Raw genomic sequence first — 16,137 nt, 5'->3', positions numbered from 1 at the left:
AGATGATATATGGAAGCAACTGAGGTGTCCATTGACAGATGAACAGATAATGAAGATGTGCTATATATACAATGGAATAGTACCCATCAATTAAAAAAAAAAAAAAAAAAAAAGGAACCCTGTTACTTGCAACAACATGGATGGACCTAGAGGGTATTATGCTAAGTGAAGTAAGTCAGAAAGAGAAAGACAAATACCACAGGATTTCACTTATCTGTGGAATTTTTGAAAAACAAAAACAGATTAAAAGAAACAAAGAACAAACTGATGGTTGTCGGGGGTGTGGGCTGTAGAGGTGGGTGAAAAAGTGAGAGGGAATATAGTCAATGTGATAAATTTGCATGGTGACAGATGGTTACTAACAGGGTGGCACATCATAATATATATAAATGTGGAATCACTATGCTGTACACCTGAAACTTATTGTATGCCAACAATAATAATAATAAATGATTGCTTTGAAAATAAGTTTTATCTACTTTAACCAGCTTTGGTTTTCCTTCAGACAAAATGTAATACATCCAATTCTTTACAACTAGGCATAAGCTCCACCCCAAACTGCTCAATGCAATTTACAGAGTTGCCCAAAATTTTAAGCTCTATCACCCTCTAACCTTGAATGGCCAACATGGTTACCAGTATCTTCCACAGAATTTCCAAAGCTGCTTGTTCCCCCAGAAGACGAGTAGCCTGGTCCTTGGTATCATTCTAGGCAATCCCATTAACTAGTTCGGTGTTAGTTATCCTTCTATTTGTTGTTATAATAATAATAGTGACAATAATAACTTCTAGCTATTTTGTTAATATTTTTAAACTCTACAAAAATGCCACAGTTGAGGAAAGGGGAGCTCAAAGATGGTCTGCAACTTCCCTAAAGACACCAGCAAGGAAGTGGTAGGCCTGAGTTTGAACCATCAGATTAGTGTGACTTCACAACTCACACTCTCCACTATACCAAACTCTGTCATAAGTCTCCCTTATGAATACCTGTAAAAGCATTTTCCAATACAAAATCTTGATAACACATATGTATACTTAAATAATAAATAACCCACTGAAATTATTAAAGATAAAAAAACAAAGCCCATTCCTATAAATAGTCATGGAGAGTTTAATTGTTCAATATATAAAAGTTAGCAGGAAAAAAACCTGAGGAAAACTAGAACTATAGTAAAATGTATATCAACAATATAAGGGATCCCTTATACATTTGATTTAAATACACTTATATTTTAATCATCACTGATATCATTTTCAAAATAATACTTTGACTAGTTCTTCTAAGTATGATAGTATCTGGTTGTGTTTTTCTTATATAGTAGAACGAGGAGCCCAGCGCGCGATTCGAAATCATGCGGCGCCACCCACCCTCGAGTCATTGGTCCAGCCCTGCCTCGCTCCCCAGGCGCCACAGCAGCCGCAGCCGCAGCCGCAGCCGCAGCCGCAGCCGCTGCCAGTCCGGCCCAGCCTCGCTCTCCGGCCCTTGAAGCAGCCACAGCCGCTGCTGATCAGGCCCTCCCCCAGTGCAGGTGCTCAGAGGCCACTGCCGCTCCCGACGCTGCACGTGTGCAACCTCCTCCTGTCCGGTCAACCTGTTACAGCATCCCAGTTAATTAGCATATTTCTCTCTCTCTCTCTCTCTCTCTCTCTCTCTCTTTCTCTCTCTCTCTCTCTATATATATATAAAATAAAACTTTAAACCAACAAGTATCCCAGCTAGGTGAATAAAACTGTTCAAAAATATTTAAAAATATACTTGAAGTTGCTTCAGTATATGAAATTCAACAATGAAAAATTACTATGATATAAATATGTAGTGATACTTACAAGTAATACTAACCAAGATGGATCTTATCACAAATTCACAGACTTGCTTCCACTTAGCCTGAAATTTGGATGTGATCACAGGGATAATGATCTCTGCTGGAACGTAGAACTGAATGGAATATGTCACAAAGATGCCAAAGGAATATAGAATTTTCACTGACTGATATAACCTGTTAAAAAAAAATTCAAAATTTAGTCATTCTTTTTTTTTCCAGCTTTATTGAGGTACAACCTAAAAAATAAAACTGTAATATATTTAAAGTTTGCAACGTGATAATTTGAGATGCATATACATTGTGAAAAGATACCCACAAGCAAGTTAATTAACAGACCCATCACCTCACATATTTACTTTATTTATTTATAACACTTTGCTTCTACTCTGTTGGCAAATTTCAATCATACAATTCAGTATTATCAACTATAGTCACTATGTTATACAGTAAATCCTCAGACCTTATTCATCTTAAAACTAAAAGTTTTACTGAGCTTTCCCACCAACCCCTAGGAACCAATCTACTCATATGAATTGGACATTTTTTTTAGACTTCACATATAAGTGATGCCATGCAGTATTTGTCTTTCTCTGTCTAGCTTATTTCACTTTTAGAAAAATGCCTTCGAGGTTCATTCACATTGTTATCTTGGTATGAATCTAGCTTTCTTCCTTTTATTTTTAATGTGATAGACAAGAAATCGAACACAAACTAAGGCCAGTATATTACTAATTAAATGCTTATTTTTAAAAAAAAAAAAAAAGTCCACTGACACTGGCCGATGTAGCTCCGTTAGTTGGAGTATCGTCCCATTCACTGAAAGGTTGTGGGTTAGAATCCCAGTTGGAGTGCATATGAAAGGCAACTAATCAATGTTTCTCTCTCCCTCTAAAATAAGAAAATATATCCTAGGGTGAGGATTAAAAAAAAAAAAAAAAAGGCCAGCTGATCTCTAAATTTCTAGACAATAGGTGGACAATTCATTCTGACAAGCCTACGAAACAGTGGCATGTGAAGATCTGTGAAATACTGCTATAAAGATGTCATGTTAGGCTAAGCCAATGTTCTGAAGGTTAGGCTGAGCCCCAGGAAGAGCTAATGTTTTTACAACTTTCTTTTTAAAAATTGACCATATTGTATGTCTTTGATACCTCAGACATTTATCTATAGAAGAAAAATTTCAGATTGAATTCTGAGTTATACAGTTCTCGCTGCTTGAAAATCTTGGTAGGTATGTCATTGGTTGCAGAAATGTTATCATTCTTAAGTGATAAAAGAGGCCATCTAAATGGTTTCAACTTGCCAACTTCTCCAGATTATATAGGAGTTTTACCTATTTTAAAGTTGCATTAATATGGGAAATAAACTTGAGTTGGGTTATTGTTTTATCCAAGTAAACTTATTTTTTTATGCCCAGTGCTTCAAAAGAGCACAGCAATGTTCAGTTTTATCAACATCTTTAGATTTCTATATTGTAGATAACCTCCTGTCAGAACTCAGCATGCATGTCTTAATAAATTGGAAAAATTAATTTTATCTGGCAAAAGATATTATTTTAAATGTTGATAATGATAGAGAATACATAGAATCGTAGGACTCAGAGGATCACTGTAGAACCTACTCCCTTGGGTTATAAGTAATAAAATTATGTGTTGTATTTTTTGAAATTCTGAATATTTTATAACAATCAAAAGAAAAACCCAATTGCTCTGATTTTGTAAGAAAGAAAGTAGAGAGGCGATTGGATCAAATGAGCGACAGCACTGGGGGCAGTAACTGACGTGTGTCCTCTTTCAGCAGAAATGTCACTAACACCACAATCTTCCACTTAAGACTTCCACTTCCCCCTAAGAGGCCTATGCATGGGAAAGAGTACTATCTATCTTTCTGAGGAAAAAGCATTCATTTTAAAGGAATATAAAACATTCCACTTTTGATGAAGAAAGCCTCAACATTAATTAGGCTTTCAGCTTATTTCTGATGTCTTAAGACTCAGAGCAGTCAAGATTATAAACAGTTCTCTCAACTGTGGCCAAGCAAGAAAGACTTCAGTAACTCTCCCCCTACGTATTCATCAAGAGGAAGGAAAAAAAGCTGAGCAGAAATAGATGTGAAAACACTGCAAACAACATAGTTGAGGAAAGAAGGAACTCCTTAAGGCTGGTAACAATAAATCCTTAAACTTTAAAATGACCTCAGGATATATTTCTCAGCTTGAGGCTTAAAGTTTACATACAAAATGATCAAATTAGTGAAATAAAATAAATGAAAGATACCTGCTTCATATGCTCTGAAATGTAATGGTGAAAATTGAATGTTCTTATTAGTTTATTAGAACATTCCTTTTTTTCTAATTATCTTTAACTTACATGTTTTAAAAATATGGTTAACAATATATTTTACAATACATCATTATGCATATAAGTATAATTACTTTTCTACTGATATAAGTTGTACGGGCTAAGAATCTGGTTATTATGAATACCATTTAATAATATTAATTATATGCAACTACTATAATTTTGGTGTTGTACAGAATAAAAATGGGAAAATAAAATGGTTTGGCTCTTTTGAAAGTGGGTGTACTAGCACATCATCAACCAAAGAATATTAACATAGAAATAAGAGTGTTTAAGAAAAACACTTCACTCTTAGAATCAATTGTTCCACTTCTACTTGTTTTCTGTTTCAAGAACCCATTCATTTTTATGTTTGACATCTCTATTTTCAACCACTCAATTATTTTTCTCTGCTCAAATTTTGTTTTCATTTTGGTGTTAAGTGAGCATCTATGGTAAGGGTCCATATGAGTAGCCCATTACAGAGGATAAAAAATGTTCTTGAAATCAGGAATTTGTTTGAGGACATATAATAACATTAAACAACTTGTAAGTAACATGTAGTGTACATTAAAAGTTCTTGAAAGAGACTACGTTTTATTCTCTGTATACCCCCCAATGCACTTAATGATACTTATTACATATGAAACTAATATTAATAATAAAAAATGGGTATGAACAGGTTATTTTTAGAAACTATATTCAGTATCACAAATAAAATACTTCAAAAAATAAAATGGCCTTGGCCAGTGTGGGTCAGTTGGTTGAGCATCGTCCTGTGCAACGAAAGGTTGCTGGTTTGATTCCTGGTCAGGGCACATGCCCAGGTTGCAGGCTTGATCCCCAGTAGGGGGTGTGCAGGAGACAGCCAATCGATGTTTCCCTCACACTGATGTTTCTCTCTCTTTCCCTCTCTCTCCCTCTCCTTTCTTCACTCTCTGAAAATCAATTAAAAATATTTTTAAAAATAAATGATTCTTGCTTGAAAACAAAATCTGTTATGCTGACAGCAAAAAGACTTCATATCAAGTAAAGAGCAGAAATCTATTTTTTTAAAAATTGTTTTTCAGTCAATATATGAAATCAGATTTTGGGGTGGGGGAACAACTAAATATTGTCCAGTAAAAGCATTAGTTCTGAAAACACAAGATTTCAAAACTGGCAATGCTTCTATTATTTCCCCACATTGGTTAAAAAAATCAATACTTAGTCTTAATTCACAGGTATGAATATATTAAAAATTTCTTAAAGCTAACCTAGGAAATAAGTTGTTGACTGATTCTTTCTCTCAAGGCTGCATACAGAAGCTACCCCTGGAAAGAGTATGATAACTCATTGTCCCTCTTAGACCCTTCATGATACACAGATTAAGAATCTTGGGTTTACCGGTAGCTCTATTAAGCAGAAAAGAAGACTTTATGAGGATTAGCTTCAATCCTTATCAAGAACCTCATTTCATTCTCAACTAAAAATAAGACAACTAGGGTTATCTAGTATTCATCACTAGATTGAATGCTTTGAACCACTAAACTTTTGTAGCATGTTCACTAGAATGTAGCATTATGAGGAAGAGATTTTTATCTGTTCACCACTGTGTCTCCAGTGCCTGTAACAGTATCCAGTACACAAAAGGCATACAATAAATATAGTAGTAGGCAAAAGTAGGCTTACAGTTAATACAATAATTATACAATCATAAATAATACAAAAATACACTGTTTCATGTACTCACAACTATAAGCCCGCTTTTGCCAATCCCTGTTATCTGCTAGATAAATGATTTTGGTAGATACCCTTTATTTTGAATTTAATATCCTATATAATAAAAGTCTAATATGCTAAGCGTCTGGTCATCCAGTCTGTTCAACCAATCAAAGCATAATATGCTAATGATATGCTAAGGTGCTCAACCGCTCGCTATGACATGCACTGACCACCAGGGGGCAGTCAACCGGTTGATCAGTCACTATGACGTGCACTGACCACCAGGGGGCAGACACTCTGACCAGTAGGTTAGCTTGCTGCTGGGGTCCTGCCAATTGCAACTGAGTGAGACCAAAATGGGCCGGACATGCCCTGGAGCCTCCCGTGGTCCCACCCCGGCTGGCCAACCTTCCCACATCCCTTCCCAGCCCCGATCATGCACTGGTGGGGTCCTTCGGCCTGGCCTGCACCCCCTCGCAATCCAGGACCCTCAGGGGATGTAGGAGAGCCGGTTTCAGCCCGATCCTGCAGGTCAGGCTGAGGGACCCCACTGGTGCACGAATTCATGCACTGAGCCTCTAGTAGTTAATAATAGTCATTCCAATGAGGAAAGGCAGAGGCAGTTTGGGCCAGGGTTCTTAGTTACAGGCAACCTTAATATTGGAAGAAGATTATTAAGAATTTGTGAAGGAGAGGACAGAAGGACTAGTCCAGAATATATGAATCTTCTTTTTCCAGTTTCCTTAAATTTATTTCTCTATTTACTTATTTTGCCTCTTGCTGAGTCCACGCTTGCCTAAAAATTTTTATGTTAGGTAATAAACTCCTCAGAGTTCAACCCCTTGATTGCCTGGATCAATCTATATATATAAAAGCCTAAGCAACCATTACGATGGAATGACCGAAACAACCAGTTGCTATGACACACACTGAGCAGGCAGGCAGGCTAGCGGTTAGGGGCAGGCAGGCAAGCAGGCAGGCAGGCGAGTGGTTAGGAGAGGGATGTCTGACTGCCAGATGTCCGACTGCAGGGATCAGGCCTAAACTGTCAATCAGACATCCCCCGAATTGCGAGAGGATGCAGGCCGGGCTGAGGGACACCCCCCCTCCCCAGTGCATGAATTTCATGCACCGGGCCTCTAGTTAAGATATAACTTAATTATCTGCCACTACCCAACAGCTTTATTTACCAGAATATTCAGGCTTCTGGCTCCTATATGCTATAAACATGGGCTTAGACTTTGGGTTTGTTCTGTTTTTTTTTTTTTGGGTGGAATGAAGTAACAGTTTCATTTAATTATCTTAATAAATTAAAATGCCTGCTTCATCACTTCCCTATTTTTGGATTGAATTTTCCTATCCAGTACATGCTTCACCAAGGTACCACATGTGAAACACCAGCAGCCACCTTACTGTTTTTCAATGTTTGTATGAAAACCAAATACCCTTAATATTTCTTAGTAGAGCTGCTATGTGTGCTGATTTAATGAGTAAAATGTGAATTTATTCTAGGCCAGTATTTTTCAAATTCTAATCATGACTTTTTTTAGTGAGTTAGAATATCAATTGAATGGATTCCTAATGTATAGACAGGAACTGAGAATATCAGGGGACATTGTATGTAGAATAACTAATAGTTTTTATTTAACCTTTCACCTACTTCAATTTTTATGTGTGTGGAAGGTATGCACCACAAAAACACATACACATACAGATACATACACACTTATTCCTATAAGCATTTTTCTATAAACCATATTTTCCTTTCTCACTATGGGTTGCAGTGCAAAAAAGCCACTAACTCAGTGGTTCTCAACCATTCTAATGCTGCGACCCTTTAATACAGTTCCTCATGTTGTGGTGACCCCCAACCATAAAATTATTTTCGTTGCTACTTCATAACTGTAATTTTGCTACCGTTATGAATCGTAATGTAAATATCTGTGTTTTCCGATGGTCTTAGGCGACCCTGCTACCAGTTCTCAACCTGTGGGGTCGTGACCCATAGGTTGAGAACCGCTGCTATAGAGCCTAAGACCACAGGTTGAGAACCACTGCACTAACTGAAGCCAAATAAGCAGGCCCAGTAACTATGATAGAACAGACCTTGTGTTTCAGACTGACAAAAAGAAAGCAAGACAAAAACTGAACAAATGAAACTAACAACAAAAAGATGTTTGTTCCTATGATGTACACACCATCACTCAAGAGGACACAGTAATACAGAACCCAAATAAACACAATTTGCTATTTTAAGTCCTTTGGAGAACTTATTACATCATCCATACTCAGTGATTACCATGGTCTCCACACCTTCAACCTTCCCTTAATGACATAAGCTAGAAATCTGCATCGTCTCATTTAAATTCCATAATTTACTGCTAGAGGAGCTGGAGAATGTGAAATCTAAACACTCCAAAAAGTAGTACCTAAAAGAAGGAAAAGCCCTGTATATTGCTTCATCTAGCAGAATATGGTTCTAATATTAAAGAGAATACTTTATAAGGACATGACATTGACTTTCAAACACAAACTCAAAAGGCAATACTGTGCTTTTAAAGTCTCTGCTGTTAATCTGCCCAACTCCACATCCCCATTTTTTCTTCAAACTAATCTCATGTAAACTTCTCCTACTTCAGAGTCTCCTTGTTGGAGAGTTAAGTTGAAATAATACATTGTAACATGTGAAAACCTGGGACCATTTGTGTGAAAGAACAGAATCTATATAAAGTGATGTGAAAAATTCAAATCAATCCAGATGAAAAGAAACATCATTTTATAGTCTGTTACTGTTATTATCGTGACTTTATCTGTATCCATTTTTGAAATCCAGTATCAAGAGGGTCATCATTCCCTCTGGGTTGTTCTGCGTGCAACTGCCCTCTGCCTGTAATTTCACCTCCCGCCCAGGGGTTCTCACATCTCTAGGCTAAATGTGGAGCATGGCTCTGAAGCATCAGCTTTATGCAAAGGTTCTGAGGAGGAATTATTTTTATATAAAAAGCAACTTAGAGATTTTGAACTAGAATGTGAAAGGTGTATTTTTTCAAACAGCATGAACGGATGCTCTGCTTGAGGAGGGTTATTTGGGGCACTGCCCCAAAAACTCCCAAGGGGATGTTTGCTTGCTCTCCTCTGCTACTTGGGTTACTTTAGTGGTGGTGCCTTGGTTATACTATCAAGTAACAGGGATACTACTTAACAAACTTTACTGAGTGCCTCCTAAGTGCTGAGCAATGCGCTAGATTGTGGAGATGCATTATAAACGTGGAAGAGGCAGGGTTCCTGCCCCACTATGTGATGTTCTAGCTCAAAATTGTGGATTTACTTCATTGTCATCATTAAAATACTCTACTCTAAAAGCTAAATGCGATACATTGAACAATATTACTCATACTAGTTTGAAAAGATGACACCTTAGCAAGAGTGAGGGTGTAATAAGTTAGAGCCTCTCTAATCCACACTTGCTTTATCCTGGGGCGCTTTCTAATTCCATCTCACACAGCTAGCAGCTATTGGTTCCCTAGGCTCTTGTGGCCGGGCTTTCTTCTCAGCCAACAGAGTACACTGCACATTCTCTACCTTCCGAGGCCCATGGCCTGAAGCACAGGGAGAGAAGAGACAAAGAGACATACACAGTAAGTCAAGAAAGGAATCTTAGGTATAATCCCTGACTATTCTAGTTCAAACGTATTTTACAGAGGCTATCACTGTTAAAAGACAAGCATTTCCTCTCTAGTGGGTATTATTTTAACTGCCCCACTGCAGAGACCATAAAGTAGTAACTACTTGCCCTAGCTCAGTGGTTGGCAAACCGCGGATCACGAGCTGCAGTTTGCCGAGCGTTGGCCTGTGGACCGAAGGGTCCAGGGTTTGAATCTGGTCAAGGGCACGTACTTCGGTTGCAGGCTCCTCCCCAGCCCAGGCCCTGGTCTGGACGCATGCAGGAGGCAACCAATTAATGTTTCTCTCACATTGGTATTTGTTTTTCCCTCTCTTCCACTCTCTCTAAAAATCAATGGAAAAATATCCTCAGGTGAAGATTTAAAAAAAGAAGTTAACTACAGGCCACAAAAGCCATTATCTCCACAATGCAAAGAAATTACTCAACAGTTCTCTAAAGGATAATCTTTATCTTGACTTCCTTTCCTATTTTTCCCAGATTTTGTGCCTTATAATACTTGCCCTAGGCATTCCTCTAAATGAAAAGCAGGTATCTAGCTAGCTCTCTTGAATAGGAACTATGATTTAACAGTCCCTTTTTAATGAAGACTTGCAGTTAGTTTCATTCTTACTAGAGAGCCACAGCAGTTCGGGATAAGGTGAGAGTGAGAAGGGGATGCAGAAAAAGAGAAGGGTCAACTAGAGCTACTCCAGGGACAGTATCACCCCTGTCCAGAGTAAACTGTGAATACCAAAAGCATTCCCTACTTATTCCTGCTCACTGTCCCTTCACCATGTTGTAAACTCCCTGAGGACAGGAACACCTTAACTGGATGAGCATGCACACTCCCACTTCAGTCCCTTCTCCCTTAAGATTTTCTTTAAATACTTCTCTAAAAGTAGGAAACAATTAAGATTGTTCTGCTTATGTTTTATATTTGACATTAAAATTACTTGCCTAGCCCCACCAGTGTGGCTCAGTGGTTGAGTGTTGACCTATGAACCAGTAGGTCACAGTTCCATTCCTGGTCAGGGCACATGCCCAGGTTGCAGGCTTGATCCCCAGTAGAGGGCATGCGGGAGGTAGCTAATCAATGATTCTCTCTCATAATTGATGTTTCTATCTCTCTCCTCCTCCCTTCCTCTCTCTGAAAGCAATAAAAACATTTTTAAAATTATCTAATTTATTTATAAAATTATTTTAAAGATTTAGTCCAAATATTCTATGTGGGGGAAAATGCCATTCTATTTTCTAGATATTGTATAGCAAGCATGTCAAACTCAAAGGCTAACACAAGCCAAATAAACGAGGCATGTGGCCCATGGGCCACAAGTTTGACATGCTTGTTGTATAGTATTTGAAAAGACTATACTACCATAATTTTTAGCCTTAATTCTCTTATATTGAACTGTATAAACTTCTAGTTCGTATTAAACTATTAACAAGAAAGAATAAAAGAACACATTTGAAGGAAACAAAATTATATAATAAACTATAACATAGTTAATGAAATAATGCTAAACAACTATATATCTTTTTTATAGAAGATATGCATTTGTTCATACTTTCATAATGAAATTTATGAAATACATTACAGGTAAAGTAAAAGTATAATTAACAGAAAAGATACACCCACTACGTGTGCCCCTTATGCAATCTGGAAACTACTCTGGGTACCCTCCCTCTATCATGAATGGTTTCTTACATAGATTTATTCTGACACTAGTTCTGACTCTACTAAAGGCCCAGGATTCAAATGATTACTGAATGGCAGACAACCTTTCATCAGGAAGCCAGTCAGAAGATATTTAACATTTAAGGTTTCAAGCAGCTAAAGAAGCAGTGTGACATTAATTATATCAATTTAGCATGTATTCTCTGCATTTATCAAAACTAAGTGGTTATTTCCATTTTATAAATAAGGGAGCAAGTATGCATGGTAATCCTTGCCAATATTTCTTTTCAATCTCCAAAAACCAATCTCTGAATGAAAAAACTATATACTGCTTCATTTAGTAGAATATATTTCTAATATTAAAGAGAATATTAAGACACCATATTTTTTATTTATAATGTACTCTGTTCTGAAAGGATTTGGGGTATATACAATACTAAGCTGATCAGTAAAATAGTGGGGTACCTAAGTGACAGGTTATATTATTTTTTTAAAGCATACATATCTTTAGTTTTTGTTTTGTTTTTGTGCTTTTATTGATTTCAGAGAGGAAGGGAGAGGGAGGGAGAGAGAGAGAGAAACATCAGTGATGAGAGACAAACATTGATCGGCTGCTTCCTGCACGCCCCCTACCGGGGATCGAACCCAAAACCCGGGCATGTGCCCTTGACTGGAATTGAACCTGGGACCCTTCAGTCCGAGGCCAACACTCTATCCACTGAGCCAAACCAACTAGGGCCAGGTTATATAATTTTATCAGGAACTGGAGTTTTGGATTTTTTGGCAGTAAGGATAAGTGTTAAACTTTTTATTAAAGTGTCTATATTAAAAGAATCTATGTTTTACTCTTATACTTTACTTAATTTTGGAACAACCTACAATGTTTTATCTTTTTTAAAAATCCCACAAAGACCTGTAAAATCAAAGATGGTCTCCTCTGAAGGTTATTTGTGTAATCTAGAATATTTTTATAAAGAAATCAGTAAAAATTCATATGTTTAAACTATAAATCCAAGAATTCACCTTTATCATTAAATATTGGCAAACTATATCTATATAATATACAAATTAGGAGTAAGATACTCATAGCTACCTACCATACATCTTGAGGAAGATTTAAAGTTATGCTGCCTTTGATTTCATCTTGAAAACACATATATCCTAAGGTAGCTAATGTTACATACAAAGTTGTAACAATTAGCATGCCAATGTTCAATGCTTGGGGGAAGCGTTTTGATTCTCTCATTTGATTTTCAAGTGGAAGGACCTAAGAAGAGAGTGCAAATAATACAAATCATTTAAAACAATCTAGTTTCTTGTCATATATATACAAATTAATCTTTCTGTAGTTTATCTGAAGATCTTTTTCCTTTAAAACACTTACAATTGTTGAAGTATTTTATCACTACCGATTTCTAAACTCTTTAAAAAATTTAAAATCAGCTCTTAGCGGACAAACCTGTTTAAAAAAATATTAATTTCAACACTTTCCCTTATTAACATTTTACACAACCAAAGTACATTTGTTAACAATTAAGAACCAGCACTAGTGCATTACTATTAAACTCCAAACTTTATTTGGATTTCACTAGATTTTCCACGTACTTTTTCTGTTCCAGTGTCCATCCCGCCAAGGACACCCCACTGCATTTTGTCACCATGCCTCCTTGGTCTCTTCGGGTCTGTGAGAGTTCCTCAGTCTTTCCTTGTCATTATCTTGATAGTTTTGAGGATTATCAGCTAGGTATTTACCATAGTATGATGTCCCTCTATTTAGGTCTGATGTTTGACTAGACTGGGATTTTAGGTTTTAGAAAAGGTTATCATAAGGGTGAGGTGCCCTTCTCATCGCATTTGTAATCAGCCTGAGTTATCACTGGTGAAGTTAATTTTGATCACTTGGTTAAGGCAGTGCTGGCCAGGTTTCTCTGCCTGTAAAGGTCTTTTCTTCCCCCGCTTATCCTACTCTGTTCTTTGGAAGCAAGTCACTCAAGGCAGCCAACCCACAATCCAGGGACTAGGGTGGATTAAGCTACACCTCCTGGAGAGGGAGCAGTTACATAAATTATTTGGAAATCCCCCTTATTTGATTAAATTATGTACTTATTTAATTTACAACAGTATGGACTTATGTATTTATTTATACTTTGAGTATGAATACAAAACATTTATTTTGTTACTCATATTGTTCCAGCTTTGGTCATTGTAAATTCTATCAGGTTGGTTTCTGTGTCCTGTTGACCTGCCTCCATTCTTTGGTTTTTTGAGCACTTCCATACTTTCTGGCACTACAAGATGCTGCAGACTCATCTTGAATTTCCTTGCTTCAGCCCTAGAATCAGCCATTTCTCCAAGGAACTTTGTTTTTTTTTGTTGAGAATGGTATTTAGAAATCAAGATCTGGGTGCTTGGTGTGCTTATTGCTATTGGGGTATCACTGCTTATGAGGCCTCTCAGCAGACAGTGCTAGAAAACATACGTATAGTAACCCGTGTATACACATGTCTATAATTGCTTCTATATTTTTCCATCTGTATCTACTGTCTGTTAATTTAGTGAGATGAGTAAGTAATTTTCATTATGCAAAAAAGTAAAGGAAAAGAAAAAAGGCTAATTACAAAGTAAAGTTTTTAGGCAAATCTTCAGACTTTGGCGATACAATTTGACCATACTGTAAAAGACACTAAGTAACAATACTAGTAATTATTTACTGAGAGCTTATAGTGTCTCACACATTTTTCTAAAGGTTTTGCATGTAACATCTCACATTATCCTCACAATAACCCTGTGTGATAGTAACTCTTAATATTATTCCATTTTTCAGGTGAGTAAGTCAGATCCATATGGAAATATTAACTGGTTAACAGAAGAGAGAACAGGGAACAATTTGGGTGCTCTGGACATAATTCAGGCCTGAAACAAGGGGCTACCATCAAGAGTAGTGCCAGGGAAGCTAGAAAAGGGGAAGGGGAAGAATTAGCATTTAGGAAGCCTCCCTCTGTGTCAAGCAGCATTGTGGGTGCTTTACATAAAATCTCACTGAATAGATTTGGGGAAAGATGGAAGAAGAATCAACATGCCTTAATTACACTGACTGGAATGAGGAAACCAGTAACAGAGGGAAAAGAATTATTCCAATGTTTCAAGCTTCAGTTATTGAAAGTAAAACGAGAGAAATAGGGAAGTGAAAAAGTAAAGCATAACAAAGTATGTGTCAAAATCTGGAGTTGCTGAATTTGAGATGACAGGGAAAAAAAACACTTAACTATAAATATCCAACAGTTAACAAAAACTTAGTAGGTAAAGACAGACATGAAAATCTAAATGAGACTGCCTGTAACAGTGATAAGTGGAGCTGCAAGAACTTGTGAGAATTCTCTATAGGAGAATTCAGAAAGCAGAAACCCAAGTGAAATGGTGTAAAATTGTCTTTTACATCTATTTCGTCTGTGTTTCATATTAACATGTTTTTATAAGTAGTTCTGCTCCCATAAGAAACCATCAGACTATGAAACATAAGCTACGGAGTGGAGAGCAATATTCTATTTTCCACAAATGTACACAATTCCAGGCTTTAAAAAACTGGAAGAATCTTGAATGGAAATATTTAAGATCTTAAAATCCTCAGGATGCCTGTAACTCTTGGAATTACCCTTATAATGACATTATTTTTCAAACCAAACATAATATGCACAAATCTAAAGGGAGAATTTATATTTGACTCTTCTTATGGAAGAGTAACACTATAACAATTTCAATTCACTTCAAGTCATCTAGTCTATACAATATGATGTTTGGGATTTGAATATAACCCAGGCTTGGTAGAATAGATGGAATATAGATAAAACAAAACTGGCCATGAGTTAATGGTTTTTTAAACTAGGTTATTCTCTAAATTTTCTATAGGTTTGAAATTTTCCATAATAAAATTATAAAAATCATCTAATATAACGTCTTCATGTTACAGATTAAGATAGAGAATTAGAGTTTCAGTGATATGTCTAAGAAATGCAAATCATATTCTAAGAATAAAAATAATAGAAAAATTAAAAACATACATTTTTAATTGCAGTTAGACTATATAAATCTTTGTATTGATTTAAGATTGTAAAAAATAATAAAGACTGAATCCTTACCACTCCTATGCCTTCAAAAGCAAATACAGCAGTACCAAAAAAAAGTGGGTATTTTTTCCAACCAGCCACTATTGGAAGGTTGTGGGGATCTGGCATATTCTGGAGAAAGAAAGAAAAAAATAAGGCAAGTTACATCTGTACTTATTTTAAAGAATTTTAAATGAAAGAGCAAAATCACACACTTCCCAGCTTCACAGCAGCAAGAACAGGGTGGGGCAAAAGTAGGTTTACAATTTGAGTACCCAAAACAGATATTATTCTTGTATTATTATTTAATTATTGTGTTATTCCCATATGAACAAATGTAAACCTACTTTTGCCCCACCCTGTATGCATTACAAAAATGAATAATTCTTTCAATAAGCACTTTAAGCATCCTCTGTTAAATGTAGCCAAGCTGTTAGGATTTTACTGCCACAGCAGTTGTTTTCCTCATGCCCACACATTCCATCTGAGCTAAATGCTCCTTATTACCTGTTTCCATCTGCAAGTCCCAGGCTGTTCACACTGAGTATGGCTCCTACCACAACAGGAAACATATAAGCATACTCAGGGACTGAGAGCCATTTAATCAGTTAACTATTACGGATGGTCAACAAAATTCCTTCTCTATTTCCATGGCTCAGTCTCTAAGACACCTGCTCCAGACTCTGACTTTCTACCTCATCACGCTGTGCTGCTCCCTAGCCCAGGTCAACCGTTTTCAGTGTGTTAGTCTCTGACCTGAGAGCTGATGAGAAGCTTATTACTTGTGCATATGCCTTGACTCGGGCTGCGATTACCTGATCCTGACTCA

At 36.7% G+C, this 16,137-nt stretch overlaps 1 protein-coding gene across 1 annotated transcript in view; it reads right to left on the bottom strand.

Annotated features, from left to right (window-relative positions):
• The window catches only part of SLC36A4 (solute carrier family 36 member 4), a 50,415-nt gene that overhangs the window by 13,080 nt on the left and 21,198 nt on the right, over positions 1-16,137 (bottom strand). Inside the window, exons 8-10 of the mRNA XM_080643197.1 lie at positions 15,342-15,440; positions 12,303-12,472; positions 1,828-1,997 (exon numbers count right to left, since the gene is read on the bottom strand). Coding sequence (XP_080499323.1) covers positions 1,828-1,997; positions 12,303-12,472; positions 15,342-15,440 — 439 coding nt within the window. The remainder of the gene's footprint in view (positions 1-1,827; positions 1,998-12,302; positions 12,473-15,341; positions 15,441-16,137) is intronic.

The sequence above is a fragment of the Plecotus auritus genome (genome assembly GCF_963455305.1).
Source record: "Plecotus auritus genome assembly, chromosome: 9".
NCBI lineage: Eukaryota > Metazoa > Chordata > Mammalia > Chiroptera > Vespertilionidae > Plecotus > Plecotus auritus.
This window is presented reverse-complemented; position numbering and strand designations above follow the sequence as displayed.